Source organism: Monodelphis domestica, chromosome 1, assembly GCF_027887165.1.
Source record: "Monodelphis domestica isolate mMonDom1 chromosome 1, mMonDom1.pri, whole genome shotgun sequence".
Lineage (NCBI taxonomy): Eukaryota > Metazoa > Chordata > Mammalia > Didelphimorphia > Didelphidae > Monodelphis > Monodelphis domestica.
The window spans coordinates 613,693,742-613,707,584 of record NC_077227.1 but is presented as its reverse complement, the minus strand read 5'-3'; the positions used below and the strand labels follow the sequence as shown (position 1 = coordinate 613,707,584).

The 13,843-nt window shown below is 39.7% G+C and overlaps 1 protein-coding gene across 2 annotated transcripts in view; it reads left to right on the top strand.

Annotated features, from left to right (window-relative positions):
* The first annotated feature begins 5,505 nt into the window (after positions 1–5,505).
* The window catches only part of DTD1 (D-aminoacyl-tRNA deacylase 1), a 211,019-nt gene continuing 202,681 nt past the window's right edge, over positions 5,506–13,843 (top strand). The window contains exon 1 of one of the 2 annotated variants that reach the window (XM_001374082.4): positions 5,506–5,955. In XM_001374082.4, coding sequence (XP_001374119.1) covers positions 5,913–5,955 — 43 coding nt within the window. In that variant the 5' untranslated portion in view covers positions 5,506–5,912. The remainder of the gene's footprint in view (positions 5,956–13,843) is intronic. The other variant, XM_056813851.1, reaches the window with a different exon arrangement.

The following is a 13,843-nucleotide window of genomic DNA, read 5'->3' as shown; positions in this document are numbered from 1 at the left end:
AAGATACTGAAGTAGTCTGCCATTTCCTTCTCTGCCCCTTTTATAGCTGTAGAAACTGAAGCAAATAGAATTGAGTGACTTGCCCAGGATCAAATAGCTAATAAGTGAGGATAGATTTGAAGTCAGGAAGATGAGTCATCTTGACTTCAGACCTAGCACTCTTTCCAGTGTTTTACCTATCTGCCTACCAGCCTACCACTGGTTTGAGCCCCACCAATTGTGTTCCCCACATTTGTTAGGGACCAGGGATTAGCATCTCAATTCCATTTGACATTTAGCAACATATCTTTTACATGGGGATATTTATTTCAAAGATATAGCAAGAACATAGGTACAAACATTTCCTCCAGTGCTTCAAGGGCATTCCCCTATACTACCTTGGTCTCTAGGGAAGCAAAAACTGAGCTTGTTTCTTAAATAGTTTTGGTTCCATCAAGTTAATATCTAAAAGTGGTATCGCTGTTAGATCTGTCCTTGTTTCAGCTTTTACTGGTATTGGTCTAGAAGGTCAGTGTTGAAGATCTGTTATTGCTTCTTAGAGCATTCATCCTAGGCTAGTTACAATACCCAGAACTCAGGCTCTCTAATACCAGGATGTTCTCATGATGTTCCGAACCCATTGGTTAATAAGAAGGTCTGTTCTTTTCATCTAGAAGGAAAGAAGTACAAACAAGAAAGCCAAGGTCCAAGGCTGGTTTCTCAGAACCCATAAGCACCTTTGAGGAAAAAAAAGGCTCAATAATTGTACCCCCCTTTCTCCATGAACTCTAACCTCATGCATGCGAGTGAAGAACTACTGATTCAAATGAAGCAAAATTAAGTAGCTGAAGTTGATGATCCTTTTGAATGTCTTTAAAGTCAAAGAACCTCTCCTTTACCATTTGTAAGCTAAAGAGCCTATGCATGTGCCAGATCTCCATTATGTAATTGTATTTCATATACATGTATGTGTTGTTATATTTAAAAATCAAGTGGTATAAAATAGAGATTGTTTCATAGAGAATCTTTTTTATGTGAGTGTATTTCTGGGTATATAAAAATATTCCTTTTTTTTTTTAGATTTGGTTCATAATAAAAAAAAATCATCCAATGGACATTTGGTAATTCAGGACTTAAGCTCAGGAGAGATATGTTTATTTTGACACTCATTAGAGATAAGAGCTTTACAGAAATTTTTGTTTAAGAGCACAATTTAAATTGAAATTGTTGAAAGTCAGGGAAATTATGGATCCTTGAAATATTTAGGTGTATTTCTACTTCCTGGCTTCAGAGCTTCCAACCTCTGCCTCTGTCCAGAACTGAAAACTCTACCCTTGTAATCCTGGGTTCTGATTGGTGTACATTTTACCATATCTTGCCCATTATCAGATTCCCCTACTACTTGCAGGTCATCTCTAGGCCATTTACCACTCTTCCCTTATATTAGCACTTGCTAACATCTCAATCAATTACTCTATTACTTCAATCACTATTGTCTCCTCACTTCTTGCCCCAAAACATTATAACCAGACACCATTCTCCTGGGTGTTTATGTCTTTCCCCATTATAATTTAAGTTCCTTGAGGGCAAGGATTGTTTTATTTGTTTATGTTTGTATCTCCTGAACTTAGCATAGTGCCTGACACACAGTAAGCCTATGATAAATTTATTTTCCATTCTTTTTTTTTCTTTCTATAAGATGATGAGAACCTTAACGCGTTTTATCCTATGAGTATTAACAACTTCCCCCAATAGATCATTAAATGAAAGATTCCTATTTTCAGATGGCAAAATAGAAATGAGAAGTAGTTCAATTAAGAAAATGTGGTTACAGAACTAGGCTGAGACCTAGAATTTCATAGGGCTAACCATTTGGGTACACTGGATATTTAATATTATGCTAGTAATTTAAAACAAATTGTTATTTGCTTTTGCCCTTTTTTGTTTCTTTTTTGTTGTTATTGTTTTTTCATTGCCTTTTTTTCTAATTCTTCTTCTCCAAACTCTGGTGACCTTTTTACCAATTTCTGGTAAAGTAAAGCCATCTAAGGTGGAAGAGACAAATGGGGACTGGGTGATTAATGTTATTGCTTTCTTTTCAGGATAAAGACTTCCTTGCTTATACTGTTGACATTAATTTTGCAACTGTAGGAAATAAAACTATCATAAGCTCCCTTTGCCACTAATCTACTTTCAGTTGTCACTTCTAGCCTGCTTCCAATTAGCTTACCCAGACTAATCAGTAGCTCTCCTTGTACTGAGAATGACAACCTGAACTCCTTAAGGAATCCTCAGAAAGAAACTGTTTTCATTAATTCAAACTTTTCCCTGTTGATTTACAATCTCAGATTAGATCAACTCTTCTTGAATAAAAGTACTATGTCCCCATCTTTTAAATAACCTTATTTCATTTAACCTGCTTAATCTACCACTAAACTATGCTTCTTTTAATAGAATTGGTTAACTTAATTGTTTGTCTTTATGATTGACTGCATGACAGAATTTCAGAGTTGGAAGCAACCTCAAGGTCATCTAGACCCATCCATACTCTCCCAAAAGATAGATCGTAGACTTAGGATTGGAGAGGATCTTTGAAGTTATCTAGTCTAACTCTTCCATTTTTACAGTTGGTAAAACTGAAGCCCCAGGCTTAACTGACTTGCCCAAGTTCACAAAAGTAGCATAAGGAGGGTTGATCATTTGAGTCCCTGATCAATTGTATGAATTTGTACAATCATCCTCATGAAAATACCTTATACTTTGTTTGGAGGAACTCAGGAAAAATGTTAAGCTGAGACTGGGGGATTTTTGTCATAGGAACTACCCCACTCCATGGATTATAAGTCTGACACCATCTCTCTCTCTCTCTCTCTCTCTCTAACTTTTCTACTTGAGCCATTTTCTAGAATGTAACAACCCCTTTCCTTACCCCCTACTCCCAGAATTTAATGGCAATTTGTAATAGAAGCACAAGACAAGCTTTATTTATTTGCTCAAGTTGAACAACTCCAGCAAATTGGAACTTGAATCTCAAATTCTTGATTGCCTTTTATGAGCATATGACAAAGCATAAAGACCTGATAGTGGACTTAGCAGCCCAAGACATGGCAGTATTAATTCCAAGATAGAAGAGCAATAAGGGCTAGGCAATTTGGGTTAAGTGACTTGTCTAGGGTCACACAGCCTGGAAGTGTCTGAGGTCAGATTTGAACCCTCTCTATCTGCTGAGCCACCTAGCTCCCCTACTTTTTTTTTTTTTTAAATCATGGCTTTCAGGTAGTCTAATAATTCTTTAATTATCTCTCCTTGATCTATTTTCTAGGTAGGTTGTTTTTCAATGAAATATTTCAAATTTTCTTCTATTTTTTTTCATTATGTTTGCTTTGTTTCTTGATGTCTCATGGCTTCTTTAGCTTCTACTTGCCCACCTGAATTTTTAAGAAATTGTTTTCTTCAGTGAGCTTTTATATCTCTTTCCATTTCATGAATTCTAATTTTTAAAGTTATTTTACTCAGTGAATTGTTGTACATCTTTTTCCACATAATCAATTCTGCATTTTAAAAAGCTCTTCTCTTCATTGAATTTTTGCATACTCTTTTCCATTTGGTCAATTCTGCTTTTTAAGAAGTTCTTTTCAGTAGATTTGTGTGTCTCTTTTACCATTGGCCTATTCTGTTTTTTAAGGTATAATTTTCTCTGTGTGTGTGTGTGTGTGTACCCTCTTTACTAAGCTATTGACTTTTTTTTTGTGATTTAGTGATTTTCTTATTTATTTTCCCAAGTTTTCTTCCATATCTCATATCTGATTTTTAAAATCCATTTTTTTACTTCCTCTAGTAATTCTTTTTGGTTTTAAGACCAATTTATATTTTTCCTGGAGGCTATAGATGCAGCATTATTGACTTAGTTGTCTTGTTCTGAATTTGTGATTTTGTCTTATTTTTCACCAGAATAACTCTGTTTCTCTCAAACCTTTACCTTCTATATTAGAATCAATACTATGTATTGATTCCAATGTAGAAGAGTGGTGAGGACTAGGCAATGGGAGTCAAGTAACTTGCTGAGGGTCACAAGCTAGGAAGCATCTGAAGTCATATTTTAACCCAGGATCTCCCTCCTGACTCAAGACCTAGCTCTCAAATTCACTGAGCCACCTACCTAGTGCTCCCCACCCCCATAACTTTCTATATAGAGTTTCTTATACTGTTTGCTCATTTTCTAGCCCTTTTTTTGTCTTTTAATTAAAAGAAAAAAAACTGTTTACAGGTAGGCTCAGTTCCTGTGGTGAAGGGGGCAATGCTTCAAGTTTCACCTTCTTTGAGCAGCTGCCTCCAAGCTAGCTCTGGGTATCTATAAGTTTCAATTTTTGCAAGGCGGCATAATTTATGGAGAGGTGTGTCTGATACTCTCCCAGTCTGTGCTCTCATCTGTATGTAACCCCAAGTATCCTTTTCCAATCGTGACCAAGATCTCCTGCTCCTCTGTGGCCACAAATGCTGATGTGTTAGTGCTCCTCACTGCTCTAGAACTGAGTTGGATTTGAATATGCAAGAGTCCTGCACCCAGAGCTACTAAAAGGACCCCTTGTAATCTCTTTCTGACCAGTTGTCTAATCTCATTACTGTCTGTGGCTGAGAACTCTGGAAGCCTTGGTGGCTGATTCACAAGCCCTGCAACTGGTTTTCTGAGGTAGAATCTGCCTTGACAGGCTGCTCTGTGCTCCATTCCCAAACTGGTGCATCAGAACCCTCCTGACAACCTTTTAAGATGTCTTGACATGAAAAATTGTTTCATCCCATTCTTTTATGGGTTCTATCGCTGCAGAATTCATTTTGAGGCCTTATATCAAAGTTGTTTGGAGGGAAATTTGGTAGAGATCAGGCAGGTCTGTGTAGCTTCTCTCCCTCTTAAGGCTCTGCCCTTTAAAGTACTTCTTAAAGTCAGGAAGGCTCTCTGATTTCCTCCTTGTTATAGAGATTCTCCCAGGTTCACAAACCTATGTTGGTAGAACAAAAGCTCTGGCTGGTCTCAAAGACCAGCTTAGCTAAATTTTGGGAAGCACATTTTGGAATTTGAAAACTGGAAGGGGCCTCAGAGACCATCTTCTCCAACCCACCCAAGAAAGGATGCCCTCCTATAACATCTCTGATAATGGACCTCACTAACACTTCTTGAAGACCTCAGAGGAAGCAAAATCCTTCTTCCACATGACAGCCTTCCAAAGGTAGGAGATGGTCCTCTTTGAGTCTGAGTCATCCAAGTATTAACTTACTTGTTGAAAGTGCCAGCAGGTTCCTGTTTCTGTGTTGGTTTTTGTCAGGGGTCCTGAAGGCCATTTACTAAGGGGCAGAAATTCTAAATTCTTTTATTTAAAGGATCATTCACAGAATATCATATCCATAAATAGACTTTGTCATGAAGTAGAATAGGTGCAGGGTTTAGAATTCCCATCTCACTTTTAGATAAACCTGAAGTGAAGACTTTCGTTGCCTTCTTTCTTAATCTTCTCCACTGAAGCTGTAAGTAGGTCATTCCATCCTCACAGATGAAATCACAGCGCTCTGAAATATTGGGTCTGATGAATGAACCTGTAGGACGCGGGACGCCTGGGCTAGTCCTTTTCTTGCGGATCTCTCCGAACCGAGGGTTCCCGGGTCTCGCCTGTCACGTGACGGGGCCCCAGCCTAGGTGACCTCTGGGGGCAGGTGAACCCTGCACCTGGGGACCCGCACGGGCTGCTGCCGCTGCCAGGGGTGGCCCCTAGGGGGCGGCAGGGGCTGCGGAGACGCCGGCGCAGCGTGGGAAGGTTGGGAGGATTCGCGAGGGTGGAGGAGGAGGAGGAAAGAGGCGCAGTGGTCGAGTGGGGAGCAGGTGAGCCCCAGGCCTTCGGTACCGCTGCTCCGGCCTCTTCCCCGTACGGTACAGAGCCGCCATGAAGGCCATCATCCAGCGCGTCACGCGGGCCAGCGTCACAGGTCAGTGCGGGGCCGCCCTGGGCCCGTGCCCTCCTAGACTCCGAGCCCCATCAAAGTGGGGCGCGTTGGGGCCCCCAGCGCCGCGGTGCCCCTCCCCCAACGGACCCCTTGTTCAAAGAGGGGGCTTTGCACGTCCTAATGACACTGTGGCCCCTCCCAACCTTGCTTACCCCCGGCCGTAGGCGGCCTGGGCTGGTGGCTGACTCACTGACCCGCTTCAACCCTCTGGCGTGGAGTCCGGCGTGACCTGGCTTGATCCTGTGGGCGGTCCCGACGCTGATCCGGACTTCCCTCTTATCTTGGTTCAAGTCCTACCTCATCCTGGCCTCTGGCCTTTGAGACCATCTCGCTGTAGGAATCCCTCCACCTAGAGAGACCACCCTCACCTAGGGATCCCTCCATTTTAGAGAAACCCCCTCCATCTAGAGAGAAACCATTCCTACTAGAGAGACCAGCTCATCTAGAGACTACCCTGAACTAGAGACGTTCTCTCATAAGAACTTGTTTGCTTGGCCCCCCTACCCCATTAGACTGAGCTCCTTGAAGATAGGGAGTGCTTTTCTACTTCTCTTGGTATCTTTGGGGCTTTCCCCCAAGATCTGGCTTTGTAATATTTGGCTTTTAAATTCTGGTTGGCTTCTGTATCTCACAAGGTTAGCTTCTCACTCCATGGGCCTGACAGTCTGGGACGTTTTTTTCCCCACAGAATGATAACATCTCAGGGTTAGAAAAGGGATCCCAGAAGCTATCTAGCCCAATTTATACCACCCCCTCCAGATCCTTTTACATCCTCCCTGGAGTGGTCATTCAGCCTTTCCCACAGGAAATTTTCCCTTGCCTCCTTTTCTTTATGGCAAGAGTAAGCCCAGCTCTTTCCTCAATACTGCCTATTTCACAAATTACTAAAGTGAAGATCACAGAAAACAGGAGTTAGGAATCAATCACTCAAGGGATTAGAAGAACAAAAGCATAAAACGTTCCAGCTCTGAAGCAGTTTACATTAAGAGGGAAGGTAGAGAGAATATAGGGGGAAGAGACAACATAGACAATATGTGGTAATGTTGGGAAGGAGGGATGACAGCATTCGTTTAGAAGGTGATGGTTAAATTGAGTCTTGAAGGAAATCAGGATTTCCCACAGAGAGAAGTGAATCAGGTATTGGGGTCAGCCAGGGCACAAATGCCATCCCTTGTATGCCAGAATAGTAAGTAGGCCAGTATGACTGAAATATAATATGTGGAAAAGAGTCAAGTGTAAGAACACTGGGAAAGTGTGAAGGGGTCACTTTGAGAAGATATTTAAATACCAAACAAGAAGATTTTATATGTGATCTAGAAGTAATAGAAACCACTGAAGTTTATGGAGAGGGAGGAGGGGAGAACGTGTTCACAGCCATTTTTTTTTAGGAAAATCAATTTTGCCCTGTGGATGGATTAAGAGTGGGGAAAGACTTGAGATAGGGAGACACAAAATATCCAGGTGAGAGGTAATGAGGGTCTGAAGTAGGATGGTGGCTATATGATTGTAGAGTAGGGAAATGATATGGGGGTCAAAACAAGATTTGCCAATTGACTGGATATATGAGTTGAGGAAGGAATTGAGAAGGATACTGAAGTTGTAAACCTGGGTGCCTGGAAGCATAGTAGTGCCCTTCCCCGTAATAGGGGTGTTTTTGGGGGAGAGGAGGAAAGATCAGTTCTTTTAAAGACATGTTGAAGTGCCAATTAGACTGTGGCCACCCCCACAAAGACTTAGGAAGATGTAAATCTAGAATCGACTGGAAAAATTAGAGAAGACTGAAGTGAGATTTAGAAATTTGGATTAGGGAAAGACAAGCCTAACATAGCCTAAGCATACATACAACTGCATCAGGATGAAGTGGAATTGACTCTAGTGCTTCCTCTTCACCCTGTTTCCTTAGAACTTACTTTCCAAAAAATAAGTAAAATGCTTTCCTTTTCATTCTTTCCCTCCTCTACCCCATTTAAAAGTTTGAATTTTGTGTAGATTTCTTTATTATTTCAAAAATCTCTGTCCATTGCAGGGAAAAATGTCTTATAGTCAATTTGTTATTTGGGACTGGAGATCTGGAAAGACATTGTGACTATGGATAAACATTTGGGAATCATTGGCATAGTGATTGATAGTAATTGATCCCTTGAGAGCTGATAAGGTCATCAAGTGATAGAGTATAGTGATAAAAGAGGAAGGACAGCCATGGTTGTTTTCATATATCATTTAAAAATACCATTAGTTTTGAAAAAACAACACTAGAATGAATTTGCCTTTAAGGTTTATAAAAGAAATAGGACATTCCAGCTTGAATAAGAACAAATTATTTCAATCTAGTATGAACTATCAGAATTGATTTCTTCTATCTATTTGAAATAGCTCAGATCAAAAAGCAATGGCTTTTGAGCCATTCTCTAACTTGTACTGTTTACAGACCGCACAAATAAAGTATTTGTTAAACCCTAGGTAAAGTTTGGAAATTGTGCCCTTGAGTGTGACTGCTCAATGGCAGTTTTGAAGTCTTTAACTAAAAATGTAATTTCACTTATTAGAGAGTATAATTTTTTGGTATTAGGAATATTTAATTCATAAAAAGAGAAATACTGAAAATTTGTGTGTTTAACTTGCATAACCCAACCTTGATTTTCACACCTTGGTGATCATATATCATTCCATAGATGGATACCTTTCTCTAATACTAATTGCAACCTTTCCTTGCATGCTCATTTTGCAAAATTCTTTTTCAAATTTATACTACATATCCACCATCTAATATATGTTTAATGTACTGAAAACATTCCTCAAATTCTGTTTCTTAAAAATACAAGTTTTATTGGTTCATTAAAAAATTGATGCCACTTCCCAGTGACTCTTATTCCATGATGGAGTGGACTTTAACACTCCTCAGTTCAGATTTGACATAGGGATGGAACAAGGCACTTGTAACCACTTTGTCTTTAAGGAAAATGAATCCATGTGGCCTGGAGAAAAGGAATAGGAGTGGAAATTAACCACATTGTGAGGGAACCTTGGTAAAATTAATGCTATCATACTCTACTGAAAACCCCTAGTGTTACAAAGCTTGGTTTAAATTAAGCAGAACAAATCAACAGGTTTTGGCCATGTCTGACAATACACATTTATCTCATTCTTCACCTGAAGTCTTTTACTTTTTTTTCAGGGAGAATAGGGGACTGTGCTTGACTATCAGTCTTTTTGGAGTCAAGATAAGATATGTTTTTCAATGTTGTTTTTCTTTACATTAGACTAGTCATGTGATTTGTTCTCCTGCTTCTGTGTACTTTACTCTTCATCTGATCACAGAAGTTTCCTCAAATTTCTTTGAATTCTTAATATTTGTAGTTTCTTTAGGGCAAAATATTATTGTATTACATTCATATGCTACAGTTTGTTGTTGTTGGTCTTTCACTTTGATTTCATCTCCCATCCCCTCCCTGTAAAATGCTGCTATAAATCCTTGACCACCTTGATCCTAGTACCTGGTAGTCATATTGATTGATCAAAGGAGTGGGAGAGTTTATTGACTTTTTGGAGTAATTTTAAATTGTTTCTGGATTGTTTGACCAGTTCACAGTTCTATCAACAGTGTAAAAGTGTATTCATTTTCCCCAAACACCTCTTAACATACTGTTTTCATATTTGCTATTTAAGGGTTACAAATAGGGGTTTTGACAAAAAGAGAGCAGCTTTTAATAACAAGTTTTAATGAGACTATAGTAGCATTGTAAATTAATATTATCCCTCTAAGCCAGAGGGGGGGAGGGGAACAACTTCTAGCAGCTTTTAACAGTTAACAATTTAGTTTTATTAAAATAGAGATAGTAAAAGAGAATATAGCATGAAGTGTGAATCAGACTTTCTTTGTCTATCATCATCAACTTTTAAATTGATCAACCAAAATTGAAAACACCCCTACTTAACACTTTGTAAGTCATCAGGTAAGAAAATTTACAAGTCACTTACTTGGAGAACTCCACCCTTTTAACCCAATCAATCAGAAACTTGTGAATCCCATAATAAAAAGCAGACACTTTCAGAGGCCTGTGATAAGAGTTGACACCTTCAGAGGATGAGAGGTGTGAATCCCACAGACATTGCCTCCCACCCACCTCCAGGGTGGTGCTAGGCAATTCAGAAGCTGTCATTGGCCCCTGTGAAGGGGGGAAGGCACAAAAAGGACTATAAAAGTCTGGATCTTCTTCAGCTAGAGGCTGTCATCCTTGTCTTCGACTGGTGATCTGCCTCTTGGAGGTAACTTGAAACTTGGACTGCCTCATAGTTGAGTGAGTAGCTGGCCTTCCTTTCCTGGGGTCTGGAGAGAGATTAGTTTTGGAGAGGCCTTCCCTTCTTGGAGGAGGCCGTGTGGGTAGAGCTCCCGGTCCTTTGGTTGAGGGTTAAGAAGCCTCAATATTTAGTGTGATAGGGTAGACATCTTCTCTACCCTCTTTTTATATTTCTCTATTTTCACTCTTTCCACCCTTTTGTAAATAAAAGCTATTAAAAGTCATTTTGACTTGAGCTATATTATAATATTCTAAATCAGTGGCCACTATATTATTTTAGAATTCTCACATATTTTAGTCAAACCCTTAATTTAATTCCTTACAATAGTAAAATGAATTTAGTAAAGGAAAGAAACATAGGAAAGTGATAGAGAAATTGCCTAATTACCCTATAATTACTACCCAAAACTGCCTATACCTATAAACTACTGCTAATAACAGCCACCCCACAAAGTTCCAACCCAACCCAGCCCAATCAAAATCAACCCAGCCAGTGTTTAATCCAACCCCAACCAGGTCTGTCAATGAAGACCAGCTACCTTCCAAAAAGTTCAAGGAAGGGAAAAAACCTTAACAGTCCAAACCAAAAGCCAAAAACCCTAAAGGGAAACAGCCCTCTAATGGCTAAAGCCAACAGGCCTCTCAGTAAGCTTAGGCCTGCCTTTATATTCCAACTCACGCCCAGCAGCCAACTTCCTGCAACTTCCAGCCTAACTCAGCAACTGCCAGCCCCTGACTGCCAGACCTAACTGTCAGCAACTGACAGGATGACCAAGCCACTCTCAGCCCTTTTTATAATTTTCTTCTACCTCACTTCCTGTCCCTATTGTTCTTCCTTCCTGTCTCTATGGTTTCTACTTCCTGTCACTGTGGGCTGGTTAATCCCTACACATCTCTATGGTAAGAGGACCTCCAGGTCCTCCATTAAATTATAGAAAAGGAATAAACAATTCCTTTTTATAGTTAATAGGATGACTGTGAAGTAAATTCATAATTATTTTGATTTGTGTTTCCATTACTTTTAGTGACTGAAGCATTTTTGTTTGCATAATTGTTAATTAATAATTTGGTGATATTTGCTAGGAAGTTTTGCTCCCATTAACAGTTTTAAAAAATTCTAGCTACATTAATATTATTTGTCCAGAAGCTTTTAAATTTTGTATCTTAAAACCGAGCTGTTTTATGATCATATGTATCCCTTAATTAGTTAAGATTCACTGCCTAGAAGAACTGCCTATTTGAGTGAAAATAGATGCCTGACCTTGGTCTAGTAGATAGGGTACTGGACTTAGGAAGACCTGAGTATGAATCCTACCTCAGAGATACTTCTGTAATCAATAAAATGGGTTTAACAAATATAAGAATTTAAAAAGTTGTGATCACCATTTATAAAATTTAATGCTTCAGTCATGAGACTATTAGTAGTTTTTGTAGCTTTATTACAACAAAATAGTGTAAAGATTAAAATTTAGGGGAGATGGGGAGACTGAGGCATCTGAGGCAGGTAGAAATTAGTTTCTCTCTGCAAGGAGTATTATATTTTTTAGAGGTTTATTAAAGGTTAAAGATTAAGAATATACAAGTAAGAAACATGTGCCTAGGCCAGAGGCCTAGACAAAATAACCTCACATCATGGAAGAGACGCCTCTGCTCCAAAACGGAAGTCCAAAAAAAAAAGCCAAGAGCCAAGCCCCCTCAAAAGCCTTTGAATCAACTTAAATACCTTCTCAATCTCGGCCCAGGTGAGATTACAAGGCATTCTGGGGAAGTGGAGCAAAGGCTCATGGGGATTGTAGTCCTGTATTTGAGTCTATTTTTTACAATAGTGATAGTAAGAGAGGGAAATGTAGGAAGGAGGTAGAAAATATTGCCTAGCTAAAAATACCCTAAGTCCAGGTCCGAGTGTCTCTAGACTATGAATTCGAATCTTATCAGCCCATGAGAGTGTCCCCAGTCAGGCATTTCAAAAACCAAAGACAGATGCTGAAGAGGCTGAGCCAGTCTCTCAAGCCAGGAAGGCAAGAGTCTCACCTGATTAAACTCCTCTTCAGCCCAAGTTTCCAACACAGAAAGCTGAATATTCACCAGAATCCAAAGTCTGAATCAGTAAGCTGAAATCTGAAGCCACAAAAGAAGCTGAGCCAGCCAGGAACTCAATCCACTGAGGAGCCAAAAGACCACAAAAGAACCCTCAGGGTCCCAGAGGCTCCCACTTATACATAGTTTTCTCCACCAATCAGCTCTCCTCATCTTATCTCAGGGATCCCTCACAATCTCTCAATTTGCCTAGCCCTGCCAGGGGGTGTGGTGTGATGTGGTGTGGGGGGTGTGTGTGTGCAGTGCTTGTGCTCTTTTAGGGTATGTACTTCCTTTTCTAGTAAAAGGTTCTTACTAACTGTTAATGACTAAGTGTGAAAGGCAAGGGATTCCAAGTTCTTGATTGATAAACTTAAAATAGACAGAGAGTTTAAATTCTTTTTCACATCTCCTAAGAGTGAGGAGTTGTAGATGACACCTAGGTTGTGAACCTGAGGGATTGGGAGGAGAGTATTGCCTGCTACAAGGTCCTGGCTAGGTGGAAGGGCTATAAAGAAAAAACAAGAATCAGGCCTCAAGAGCCTTCATTCTATGGGGATATATCCTCTATACAGAGAATAGTAGCTAACATTGATCTAGCACTTTAGTAGGTCAGTTTGCCTGGACTATAGTCTGCATGGGGCAGATATATTTACTAAGAGGAAGGCTCTGTGTGACTGGCTTTATCAACTAAAGGAATTTTTTATATTTGAACCAAGAGATAGTAGGGAGTCATTGGAATTTTATAAGGAGATATTCATAGTCATAGCTTTAAAGAAAGGTAGATGGTTTTGTGAGATATTTTTGGTACATTTGTATATTTATTTACTTCCCTCCTAGGACTGTTGTGAGAACCAAATGAGATGTTTGTAAAATCCTGTACAAACCTTAAAGTGCTAGATAAATGTTAGCTATTATTACCTGTATAGAGGATGTATTCCTATAGAATAGAAAACTTTTGAGGCCTAGGACTCTTTTTTTTTTAATTAAAAAATTTTTTTTTCAGATTACGTGTCAGTACAATTTTTCGGCAGTTATTTTCTTACATTTCGAAAGCATGTTCTCTCCTTCCCTCTCCCTTCTCCCCCTACCCCAAGATGGCAGGTAATATGATATAGGTTATACATGTGTTGTTATACAAAACATTTTCGTGTTTATCATGTTGTGAAAGAAGACACTTATCACACTAGAGAAAAATTCATGGAGGAAATAAAGTGAAGAATGGCATGCTTCATTCTGTGTTTAGACTCCATCAGTTCCTTCTGTAGTCTTGGTTAGCCCTTTTGATCATGGGTCCCCTGGAATTGTCCTGGATCCCTGCATTGCTGCTACTAGTTAAGTTACTCAAAGTTGATTATTTTACTTGGTGCAAGGCCCCCTCCTCTTGTTGTCCAGTACCCCATGGTCTGGGGGGCCTAACTTACAATCTAGGTGCGAAAGTCTAACCAATTAGAGAACAACGAGGTACCCAGCATGAACCTTATCACAAGTTCCAC